Source organism: Bufo bufo, chromosome 10, assembly GCF_905171765.1.
Source record: "Bufo bufo chromosome 10, aBufBuf1.1, whole genome shotgun sequence".
In the NCBI taxonomy this organism is placed as follows: domain Eukaryota; kingdom Metazoa; phylum Chordata; class Amphibia; order Anura; family Bufonidae; genus Bufo; species Bufo bufo.
Window position 1 is genome coordinate 66,681,415 of NC_053398.1, and position 12,804 is coordinate 66,694,218.

Below are 12,804 nucleotides of genomic sequence, written 5' to 3' on the forward strand. Positions count from 1 at the left end.
CCTAATGCATTCTGAATGGAAAAGGATCCGCTCAGAATGCATCAGTTTGCCTCCGTTAAGTCACCATTCTGCTCTGGAGGCGAACACCAAAACGCTGCCTGCAGTGTTTTTCTGACCGTCCTGGTATGCGGAGTGGGACGGATCCGTCCTGACACACAATGTAAGTCAATGGGGACGGATCCATTTTCTTTGGCACAATAGAAAACTGATCCATCCCCCATTGACTTTTAATGACAGATCCGTCTTGGCTATATAAGACATAATACAACCGGCTCCATTCATGACGGATGCATGCGGTTGTATTATTGTAATGGAAGCGTTTTTGCAGATCCATTACGGATCCGCAAAAACGCTAGTGTGAAAGCAGCCTGGCTCTCCACTCAGCAGGCTCAGCTCTCATGTTAGTTAGGTTTGTACTACTGATAGATGTGGCTCGGAGTCAGCATTGTTTGCATGTAATAACACATTATGGGAAGGAAAGTTTCCTGTCAGGATTATCTACAGTGCAATTATTGGTAGTAGCATTTCAAATAAATCAGGGATTCTGTCTGCTTAAGTAACATGCTATCGAAGTGTCAGCACCAGCATGGCATTTGTTTTTTGGTGAAATACCTCAATATATATAAGTTCTGCTCTCTCACTCCTGCAAAAAATGTCTATGCTTGTGTTTGCAGCTTAAGTCTTAACCTATAATATGTACAAGAGAAAATACAGTAAATGAAGCAGATTGTGATACTGCAGTATTTGATGTATTTGTGCTTCAGTAGTTAACATGGTGTTAAGACATATGGCTAAGTCTGATCACTATAGCAGTTTAGGGAAAGCTATGTAAGGGAATATAAAGCCATATAGCGGTGTAAAGTTGGTTCACAACTACCTTTTGTGGCATTTTTGGCTAAGTTGCAGAAGGTTGACAGATACAATAGAGTGTGTAAGTCATGGTATGCGGCTTTATTCACCATGTAATTCTTGCAGATGATGCTTTGTGTAATATGAAATATCACTCAGTGAGCGGTTTCTATAGAAGAGGTGGAGGACAGTGAATGATTGCGAGGAATGTTGCTGGCCTTCACAACCCTCCACTGAAATATGCTTGCATCCTTCCCGCCCAATGAGATGAGGTAACTATCATTGTGAGTGAAGCGAACATTGGTCACATGACTTCCGTGACCACAATAGACATAGCTTGGTGCCTATTGGAGAGATAAATGTGATATGAATTAATTACAGTCCTTTTACATTAGCAGCATATTACATGACATATGAACAAGGCAGGCTTAATACCTTGGGCTTATTGCAAGGATATCGAAAGAGATGAACCTTACAGAAATCATCTGCAACTGCGATCATGGTCATCTCATGGGAGCGGGCAAGAGCATTAATGTCTGTCCCATCAGATCCTTCTGGCCAAACTCCTATTAAAAAAAACAAAGAAACAATTTACTAACCTCTTCTATATAGTGTCAGAGTATGTAGTCTTTAATTTTAAATGTGTAGTGTCAATTAAATGTGTAATGTCATATCGCTAGGTTTGTAAAAATTCAGCACTACAGCCCCATGACTGATTTTGCCTGCACATTGGCATTTCTGGTCAGCCGACTGTGCAGGTATCTGCAGCCACCCCAGTTTACTTGAGTGGAGCTGTTCTGCAGTTTCATGTATAGGCAGGTGGCCTGGGGCGCTACTGTGCAGGGAAAACAGTGAAGGGGCCATATAACTGATTAACCGTGGCAGCGCCTTCAATCTTAGGATCAGTGAGGAGCCCAGAATGATAGCATATCCTAGAACAATCATATGGTGGTACTTTATAAAATGTGAATTCCCATTTAAGAATGTAATACATATTATAATGTTATTATAATTGTAGTCAATTGTTTTTTTAGTTACGAGTGTGGTGTAATAATAACATGCAGAATGCGGTAGAAATCAGACTTCAGATTGTGGTTCACTGCCATCTGTAATCATTGAATGGAATTATCTCCAGTATGTTGTCAAATAAAAGGATGAGTTTCGGCCCACCCCAGGCTTTCTCAACTACTATGAGGAGTTGAGAAAGGCTGAAATGTGTTCTACTACTGACCCCCTGACGAAGGTACGCCGAAACGCGCGTCGGGGTAACGCCATCCCAGGCATTCAGGTCGCGGTTATCTCTTGGTGAGTCCATGTTATTTCCATCTATACTCATGGCCTTTTATATATAGTCAGGACATAGCTCCGGTGGGTTCATACAGCCGCCTTTTGTTGCGGTTTTTTGTATGAACACCTTTTGGGGACATTACCTGTTATAGCTACATTGTCTGTTGATGCCATGATGTTTCTACACTAGGACTCGCTTCTATTAATTTTCGTGCATATCGTTGTTGATGTTATATATGTAGACACTGCAATGCTGGGATGGTGTTTGTGCTCCCTATCCCGCTTGTTTTATGGTATTTATTATCTATACATTTTTTGTAACTAATAAAGTATACTATTTTTCATTACTGGACGTCTATGAGCTTTAGTTTTCTTGTTTTTTTTACTGTTGTATACATACTAGTATACTGTAAAATAAAAGATTAGCAAGCATTAGTGAGTGCCTGGAGTATTTCTACTACTATGGTCAGCTAAATGGTATGTGTATTTTAGAAAGACTTTTATAAGTACCTTAAGCTGGCTGTACACATATAGGCCAAACCCCCTGACTCGCCGACCATCTAATGTGTATTGGGACTGCCCAATAAACCACTGTCTTAGGTGTCGAGTAGTGGATTCTCTCCTCTCTTCCTACTGAGAACACATGCTTGCTCCGCTGAGGCAAGCAGTCATGTATATGATGTGTATGAGGGCTGCAAGCGAAGAAAAACACACAGCACACCATTGGGTAGTAGATTTCATGCACCAAATAGGCATGGTTTGCCCCAAAAATGTTGCTCACTTGTAGCTGCTGCAATTCCCACACTAAAAAGCAAAAAATTACTTAGTGGACAGATATACAAAAAGAAGCAAAGACACTGGACCTGATGAAGAGAACAAAGTGCTCAAGAAACATCTTGTGCTAATAAAGCATCTTTACTTTTATCTACTGGCTTTGAACTTTGCACCACCAGCAGTGCGATTCATCTTTAGTGTCTTTCATTTTGGTATGTATATGAGGAGATCAGAAGTGATAGCTTTTCAGCCAAAATCTTATGTGTATGGCCTATCTTAGTGCTGTGGATCCTGGAAGATGTACATGTTACACTGAGCCTTTAGATTATAGCGTATATTTCAGAAATACAGTAATACTATATATATATATATATATATATATATATATATATATATATATATATATATATATATATATATATATATATATATATATATTCTCAGAAAAGTAGTGTTGAACTTACCAAAAACATGGTATCCTAGTACACATGTGTATGTTGCCCACTCACGATCTTTGTTTTTATATCTGTTTCTGAGAAGTTTGCAGCCTCCAGTGATATCCCCTTAATTGAAGTACGTGATAAACAGAAAAGGTAAGACAACTGCAGATTTTTTAAAGTAATATCATATAAAGTCTGTGACATCTTAAAATGACCAGTGAAAGCATTCCACTTTACAAGAAATTCTTCATATTGAATATATTACTGTATAATTTAAGGTGGGATTGGTATCCAGTACATTACATGACAAGTAGCCAGTTTCGGCTGGACCACACGCTCTCTAGTGTGCATGCGTATCTCATCCGATAGCAGATGTCAGGGAAATGAAGGACTGGGCATGTTCGATGTTAACATGCCTGATCCCTTGTTCCTGCGGCAAAGAGAACTACTCTTATTATTGGCTTAGGCTACTTTCACACTTGCGTTGTTAATTCCGTTATTGAGATCCGGCAGAGGATCTTAATACCGCAATTAAACCCATCAGTTTTGATTTTGCACATCAGGATGCATCTGTTGCGGTTGTGTGTAAAAAAAACGGATCAGTCACCATTGACTTCCATTGTTTTCAGTGACAGATCCACTTTTTTTCTGTTTTTATGACCAGACACAAAACCGCAGCTTGCAGCGGCTTTGTGTCTTGTCACAAAACAGAATGCTGACGGAACGGAAGACATCCTGAACAGATTTATTTCCATTCAGAATGCATGAGGACTAAACAGAAACGTTTAGTCTTAGTTCCCTCTCCCCACTAAAAATACATACATCATAAAGTCTGAATGAATAGCTGTCCGCCATACGCTTATTTGGCTAACATAGCTAAAGTTCATGGGCACCTTCAGAATGCTGTCATTTGAGTGGCACCTTTCTGTTCTAAAGCCTTTATATCTGTGTTTGCAAGGCTGTTGTAATATCTATTTTCACAAACTACAATACAGAGGTTACTAATAACACATCACCTTGCAAACACTGGGCCTAAGGTTACTAAAATTGTTACTCTTTTACATGGCATCATTACATTTCAAATATTATTTGACAAATGTCACTGGAAAAATACACAAAGAGTGAGATCTCCCAATAGCAATGTAATTGTTCAGTGCCATTTGTATGAAAATTTTGGCTATGAGCTAACATAGATTTCAGCAATAATTTACGGCGGTTTCTAGCACAAATTCAGCATGCCGTGAAGGGTACATCGGCACTAAGCCCCCCCCCCCCTTTTGGTGTAACAACTTTAACTAATAAATCTGCCCCATTTTGTCTATTAAATCTCACCATTGTATATGAAGAGGTTGTGTAAATTTGCACTTCACAATTCTTATAATTCATTAAAATAAGACTGGAAACCCCCCTTCATCCTAATATAACCGTATTACTTGAAGAAAAAAAAGTACATTTTTAGTTGTCAATACTTACAATATAGTATCTCATAGTCTCCAGAGTTTGACATGATATAATTTCCATCTTTCGACCAATCCAAATGTGTGATAAAGCTAGAGTGTCCCTATGGTAATAAAATTCAAAATTCCATGTCCATGAATTTTATTGGTGACTTTACTGTACTAATGTAGAGAGAAGGAAAAGTAACAAATGTTGAGCTTCATCCACTGCCTCAGCTATTATACAGTACACTGGTCCCTGTTGGATTTCAACATGGCAGATCCTTTGTTTTCAAGGAAGATAAGCTGCTATCAGAGGTGTCTGGCAGCAGCTTATTCCCCTCTCCCCACTGAGAGCACATACACGCTTGGCTGAGCCAAGCATGCATGTGTATGAGGGTGTCAGACGAATAAGCCTTCAGCCAGGGATGGACTGGGACAATAAAGTGGCCCTGGACTTCAGCCAGACCGGCCCACTTTATTTTTCCCAAACACACTCAAAAAAATAATGGTATCCACAGATCCCCCCCATAAGTGTCATCCACAGACCCCCCCCCCCATAAGTGTCAATGTCATCCACATGACAGACCCCCCCCCCCCATAACAGTGCCATCCACGGATCCCCCTCCCTATAACAGTGCCGTCATCCATAGATCCCCCTCCCCGCCACTCACAGTAGTATACATTAATAAATCGGTATCCTGCAGGCTGCAGACAGTAACTTTAATTTTAACACAGGCTGTGGGGATAATAAAAACTGAGCATGGTGATGGTGATCACCTTACTAGGCAAGCCACTGCCAAACAGTGCACAGTGCGTGCCATACAGAGCCCACATAGGGCACCACCTATGCATACAAAATGAAAGAAAGCAAGGGGCACATCCGTGCAGGACGTAATTTGCAGCAGCAAAATCCACAACAAAATATGTGAGTTACATGCAGATTTTACAGCAGATCTGTGCACTGCAAAGGAGGGAATCCGCAGCATAAACTGACTGCAGACTTAAAACCGCACCACAGGTCAATGTATGCTGTAAATAGTGTGGATTTAATGGATGCAAATCTACAGCATATCAGTGCACGCATCCTTGAAGGGGTTATGTCTCTTCAGCAAGTGGCATTTATCTTGTAGAGAAAGTTAATACAAGGCACTTACTAATGTATTGTGATTGTCCATATTGCTTCCTTTGCTGGCGGGAGTCATTTTTCCATCACATTATGCACTGCTCGTTTCCATGGTTTTGACCACCCTGTAATCCAGCAGCGGTGGTCATGCTTGCACACTATAGGAGTAGCCGGGATTGTGGGAGTGCACATAGTTTGGTGCTTTTTTCGACCACCAATGCTGGATTACAGGGAGGTCGTAACCATGATGACGAGCCATGTATAATGTGCTGGGAGACATTTTGTCTCTATGGCACTATCTGCCCTAATAGTGATACAGTGCCCACATAGAGCACGATAGTGCCCTCCTATTCACAGAAAAATAGCGCATTTGTACCCATATAGTACCTACCTAGGTGCATAGAAAGTGCCATACTTTGGCTCTATGTCGGCACTGTATGACTGTGGCCAAAGTACTGTAGGTTTTCACTTTAGGTAGGTACTGTATGGCACCATAAGCAAGAAATACACCATTTATCTGTGCATAACATGGCGCTATCTGAGCACTGTATGACCGTGGGAAGACCTGGGCATACTATGCTCAGATAAGTTGTGTATTTAGTGTCTACAGTGCCCACAAAGTGCCATATCATACCTACCTAGAGCTAAAACGTGGGCAGAAAGTGCCATACTTTGCCTATAATTATACTCTGTCTACACAAGTATGGCGCTTTCCGAGTATGGGTTCTATATGGCACTATGTGGGCACGACAGGCACTAAATGCGCCATTTATCTGTGGATAGTATGGCACTATCTGCCCACAATCATACAGTGCCCACATAGAACCAAATATCGCCGTACCCACACTATTATATGGCAGTGCCCAGAGCGCCATATGTTGACTATGTGGGCAGATAGTGCCCTACTATGCCCAGATAAATAGTGCCCTTAGTGACTGCAGTGCCACACTGTACCCACCTAGAGCCAATCTGTGCACAGAAAGTGCCATACTTTGTCCACAGTGACAAAGTGCCCTTTCTGTGCACAGTCTGCTCTGGCTCCAGCCTCCAGGTAGGTATTCTACTACACGTGGGGGCACAGCGCTCATCTCTTTAGTAAAGAGTCTTTACTACCTTACATTCAGCTCCCGCCTCCAGTAACAAGTGCGGGCGGCAGCGCTCACTCACTGACGTCACGCGCCTGCGCCGCCTAGTGGGAGGAGCAGGCGTGTGACGTCAGTGAGTGAGCGCCGCCCCCACACTGCCTGCTGTTACTGGAGCTTTACCCCCCTGATGGCGGCCCTGGCCGGCCCATAATTCGATCGGCCCACCGGGATTCTCCCGGTACTCCCGATGGCCAGTCCATCGCTGCCTTCAGCTGACAGCTATTAATGGTATATGGCCAGTTTAAGAGGATGAGGAAAGTAAACAATCATGAGAACTCACCACACACTTTCCATATCGTGTGTATTGCCGTATTCTCTGAGACACACAGTTATCTCCCTCTACTTCGGGGTTTTCCCCTTCTTCTTGGGGGCTATATTTATCTTCTATAGAGTTGTCACGTGAATAATCTTTATGATCTTTCTGGCCTGTGCTGTACATGTAGATGACATTATCATGGGATCCAACAGCCAGGAAATTCCCATCTATCAGAGGGAAGAAACACAGAATAATGTTGTTGTTTTTTTAACTTTTTTTTTTAATACAACACGATTTTTAAAATCACAAACAAATTCTGGGCATGCCCGTTACTGTGAGAATTGAGGATCTACATCAGGGTTCCTCAGCTCCAGTCCTCAGGGCCCACCTGCCGGTCCTGTTTTCAGGACTTCCTTAGTATTGAGCAGCTGATATAATTACTGTCCATGCATCAGGACTTACCAGAGGTATTCATTCTATGGGATATTCTCAAGTCATGACCGTCAGGTAGACCCTGAGGACCGGATCTGGGGAACACTGATCTACACAATGCATTCTCCAGGATCTAGCATGAACTCAAAAATAAAACACAAAAGAATGCATTTGAAAAAGTGGCAATTACAGTGCATTCAGAAAGTCTTCAGACCCTTTCGCTTTTTGACATTTTATGTTGCGGTTTTGTGCTAAAATGAAACTATTTTTTTTGTTTCTCATTATTCTGCACTCCATAATGAAATAATGAAAACAGAATTATCCAAATCTTTGCTATTGAAAAGAAAAAACTAAAAGCTTTCTTATTTAACCCCTTCACGACTGCCATAAGGCTATATACGTCCTATCTGCACATACCCAGTGCAGATAGCACGTATATAAACATTCTGGCAGCTCTTTAATCCAAGCTCTGCAAAGTGCTAGGATTAAAGCTTCTGCCCCTGCACTGCCGCTGTCAGGGACAGTACAGAGTCCTGTAATGCCAGCAAGGGACCAATCAATCAGAGTGGTCCCTTGTCGGCGATCGCTCCAATTGATTAGTGTATGTAGACTAACCAATTGGAGCGCAGCATTAAAAATGTCAGTTTCAGGCTCTGATCTGCACTCTGCAGATCAGAGCCTAAAATCATGCATTAGCTGATCTTTGCCCCCAATCTGTGACCCTCATCCGTGCTCCCTGTCTCGATCTCAGCCCCCATCTGTGCGGAGAGGAGGAGACAGGGAGCGCATGCTAAAGAGAAAAGAGTTGAAATGGATTTTTACTTTACAATCCTTACAACCCCAGGGATTGAATATTGAGTTTAATGCAAACAATATAGATAGGTAGAATACTCTTATAGGATGATGTCTGATTCAGTATATCATGTTTTTACTGGGTATTTTAAGGTATATATATATTTTTTTTATACACCACTTTATTCACATGAATTTTTTTCTTCCGAAAGTACATCCTTTTTATGATCGTCTGCTCCTTAACCTCTTCAGGACACATGACGTACCGGTAAGTCATGATGTCCTGGTACTTAAGGACACATGACGTACCGGTACGTCATGTGTTGTTCCGATCACTGCCGCCCGGCCGGCCGGCTGTGATCGGAACAAGGTGCCTGCTAAAATCATTGAGCAGGCACCTCGGCTAAATGTGCGGGGGGGTCTCGTGACCCCCCCATGTCAGCAATCGCAACAAACCGCAGTTCAATTCAGACCTGCGGTTTGTTGCGCTTTCAGCAGTTTCTGATCCCCGCGGTCCCTGATCGCGGGGATCAGAAACTTTATATGCCTAAAATATAGTTTTATTCACCCCCCCCTGCACCCCCGAATGATTTTATGGCGGCGGGAGGTGCAGGGGGAGGGTTGCGGGCGGTGCCTCCCCTTGAATAATCGTTGGTGTAGAGTGGGTATACCAGGGTGTCAGCACATTGCTGACATCTGTGATGCGATGTCAGCCGTTTAACCCTTTCCATACCGCGGTCCGTACGGACCGCTGTATGGAAAAGGTTAACAGCTATGGGTGTGCCTTTGCAGCCCCCTGATGGAGATGGAGAGAGCCCCCAGACAGCCCCCCTCCTTACCCTTCCCCGTCTGCGCAGTTCTGGCCACTACTGAGCAGACGAGGAAGGTTCCCATGACAACAGGACGCCGTCTCAGGCATCCTGCTGTCCATGGTGCTGAACAGATCTGTGCTAAAGGCATAGATCTGTTCAGACAAAGTGTAAGTAAAATACAGTACAATACACTATATAGTGTACTGCACTGTATTATACAGACATCAGACCCACTGGATCTTCAAGAACCAAGTGGGTCTGGGTCAAAAAAAAGAAAAAAAAAAGTGAAAAAAGTTAAGATAAAAAAAATAATTTATCACTGAATAAAAATAAAAAAAATAAAATTCCCTACACATGTTTGGTATCGCCGCGTCCGTAACGACCTGATCTATAAAACGGTCATGTTACTTTACCCAAACGGAGAAGGCCATAAAAATAAAAAATAAAAAACTATGATGAAATTGAAATTTTGCCCACCTTACTTCCCAAAAAAGGTAATAAAAGTGATCAAAAAAGTCGCAAGTACGCCAAAATTGTAACAATCAAACAGTCATCTCATCCCGCAAAAATCATTCCCTACCCAGGATAATCGCCCAAAAACTTAAAAAACTATGGCTCTCAGACTATGGGAACACTAAAACATGATTTTTTTTGTTTCAAAAATGAAATCATTGTGTAAAACTTACATAAATAAAAAAAAAAAAAGTATACATATTAGGTATCGCCGCGTCCGTATCGACCGGCTCTATAAAAATATCACATGACCTAACCCCTCAGGTGACCACCGTAAAAAAGTAAAAATAAAAACGGTGTAAAAAAAGCAATTTTTTGTCATCTTACTTCACAAAAAGTGTAATAGCAAGCGATCAAAAAGTCATATACACCCCGAAATAGTGCCAATCAAACAGTCATCTCATCCCGCAAAAAATGAGACCCTAGTTAAGATAATCGCCCAAAAACAAAAAAAAAAACTATGGCTCCTAGACTATGGAGACACTAAAACTTTTTTTTGTTTTAAAAATGAAATCATTGTGTAAAACTTACATAAATAAAAAAAATTGTATACATATTAGGTATCGCCGCGTCCATGACAACCTGCTCTATAAAATTACCACATGATCTAACCTGTCACATGAATGTTGTAAATAACAAAAAAAAACGGTGCCAAAAAAGCTATTTCTTGTTACCTTGCCGCACAAAAAGTGTAATATAGAGCAACCAAAAATCATATGTACCCTAAACTAGTACCAACAAAACTGCCACCCTATCCCGTAGTTTCTAAAATGGGGTCACTTTTTTGGAGTTTCTACTCTAGGGGTGCATCAGGGGGGCTTCAAATGGGACATGGTGTCAAAAAAACCAGTCCAGCAAAATCTGCCTTCCAAAAACCGTATGGCATTCCTTTCCCTCTGCGCCCTGCCGTGTGCCCTTACAGCAGTTTACGACCACATATGGGGTGTTTCTGTAAACTACAGAATCAGGGCCATAAATAATGAGTTTTATTTGACTGTTAACCCTAGCTTTATAACTGGGAAAAAAATATTAAAATGGAAAATCTGCCAAAAAAGTGAAATTTTGAAATTCTATCTCTATATTCCATTAAATCTTGTGCAACACCTAAAGGGTTAACAAAGTTTGTAAAATCAGTTTTGAATACCTTGAGGGGTGTAGTTTCTTAGATGGGGTCACTTTTATGGAATTTCTAATCTAGGGGTGCATCAGGGGGGCTTCAAATAGGACATGGTGTCAAAAAACCAGTCCAGCAAAACCTGCCTTCCAAAAACCAAACCGCGCACCTTTCACTCTACGCCCCGCTGTGTGGCCGTACAGTAGTTTACGGCCACATATGGGGTGTTTCTGTAAACGGCAGAGTCAGGGCAATAAAAATAAAGTCTTGTTTGGCTGTTAACCCTTGCTTTGTTAGTGGAAAAAATGGGTTAAAATGGAAGATTAGACAAAAAAATTAAATTCTCAAATTTCATCCCCATTTGCCAATAACTCTTGTGCAACACCTAAAGGGTTAACGAAGTTTGTAAAATCAGTTTTGAATACCTTGAGTGGTGTAGTTTATAGAATGGGGTCATTTTTGGGTGGTTTCTATTATGTAAGCCTCGCAAAGTGACTTCAGAGCTGTAGTGGTCCCTAAAAATTGTGTTTTTGTAAATTTCTGAAAAATTTCAAGATTTGCTTCTAAACTTCTAAGCCTTATAATATCCCCAAAAAATAAAATATCATTCCCAAAATAATTCAAACATGAAGTAGACATATGGGGAATGTAAAGTCATCACAATTTTTAGGGGTATTACTATGTATTACAGAAGTAGAGAAACTGAAACTTTTTCCAAATTTTTTGTAAATTAGGTATTTTTTTTATGCAAATTTTTTTTTTTTTTGACTTAATTTTACCAGTGTCATGAAGTACAATATGTGACGAAAAAACAATCTCAAAATGGCCTGGATAAGTCAAAGCGTTTTAAAGTTATCACCACTTAGGCTACTTTCACACCTGCGTTCGGGTGTCCGCTTGTGAGCTCCGTTTGAAGGGGCTCACAAGCGGCCCCGAACGCATCCGTACTGCCCTAATGTATTCTGAGTGGACGCGGATCCGCTCAGAATGCATCAGTCTGGCAGCGTTCAGCCTCCGCTCCGCTCAGCAAGCGGACACCTGAACGCTGCTTGCAGCGTTCGGGTGTCCGCCTGGCCGTGCGGAGGCAAGCGGATCCGTCCAGACTTACAATGGAAGTCAAAGGGGACGGATCCGCTTGAAGATGACACCATATGGCTCAATCTTCAAACGGATCCGTCCCCCATTCACTTTCAATGTAAAGTCTGGACGGATCCGTTCAGGCTACTTTCACAATTAGAAATTTTTTTAAACTATAATGCAGACGGATCCGTTCTGAACGGATACAAACGTCTGCATTATAGGAGCGGATCCGTCTGAGCAGACATCAGACGAACCCGCTCTGAACGGCAGTGTGAAAGTAGCCTTAAAGTGACACTGGTCAGATTTGCAAAAAATGGCCTGGTCCTTAAGGTGAAATAAGGCTGTGTCCCCAAGGGGTTAATATACACTGATACTCATTGTTTAATGTATAGCCTTCTTTTCCCTTTATGATGATATTTGTAGATAATTATAGTGTCATCGGCCCTTTACAAGACAATTAGGGACTTAGTTATTGTTTATGTCGACGCTCTGTTTAATAATCTACTTTATTTTTTAAATTATGAATTGACACAAGTGGGACATACTGTTGGTCCTTTTCTGTGTGTTAAATATAATATATAACAGTGATTTATAAAGTGGATCTATTATTATTTTCTATATACCTACGTTGCTCTAGGACCTTTTGCGGGTCATGTGACGATCACGTGGTTGATGACGCGCTTTACATGTGACCGACGATAGCAGTGTCTATTGGTGCACATGCAGCGTATCCATAGAGAGAGGTGTG

The 12,804-nt window shown here is 41.5% G+C and overlaps 1 protein-coding gene across 1 annotated transcript in view; it reads right to left on the bottom strand.

Annotated features, from left to right (window-relative positions):
- Positions 1-342: 342 nt before the first annotated feature.
- Positions 343-12,804, bottom strand: part of EML3 (EMAP like 3) — a 185,708-nt gene continuing 173,246 nt past the window's right edge. Inside the window, exons 19-23 of the mRNA XM_040409590.1 lie at positions 7,338-7,540; positions 4,824-4,911; positions 3,375-3,473; positions 1,285-1,415; positions 343-1,193 (exon numbers count right to left, since the gene is read on the bottom strand). Of these exons, the coding sequence (XP_040265524.1) occupies positions 1,005-1,193; positions 1,285-1,415; positions 3,375-3,473; positions 4,824-4,911; positions 7,338-7,540 (710 nt within the window). The 3' untranslated portion in view covers positions 343-1,004. The remainder of the gene's footprint in view (positions 1,194-1,284; positions 1,416-3,374; positions 3,474-4,823; positions 4,912-7,337; positions 7,541-12,804) is intronic.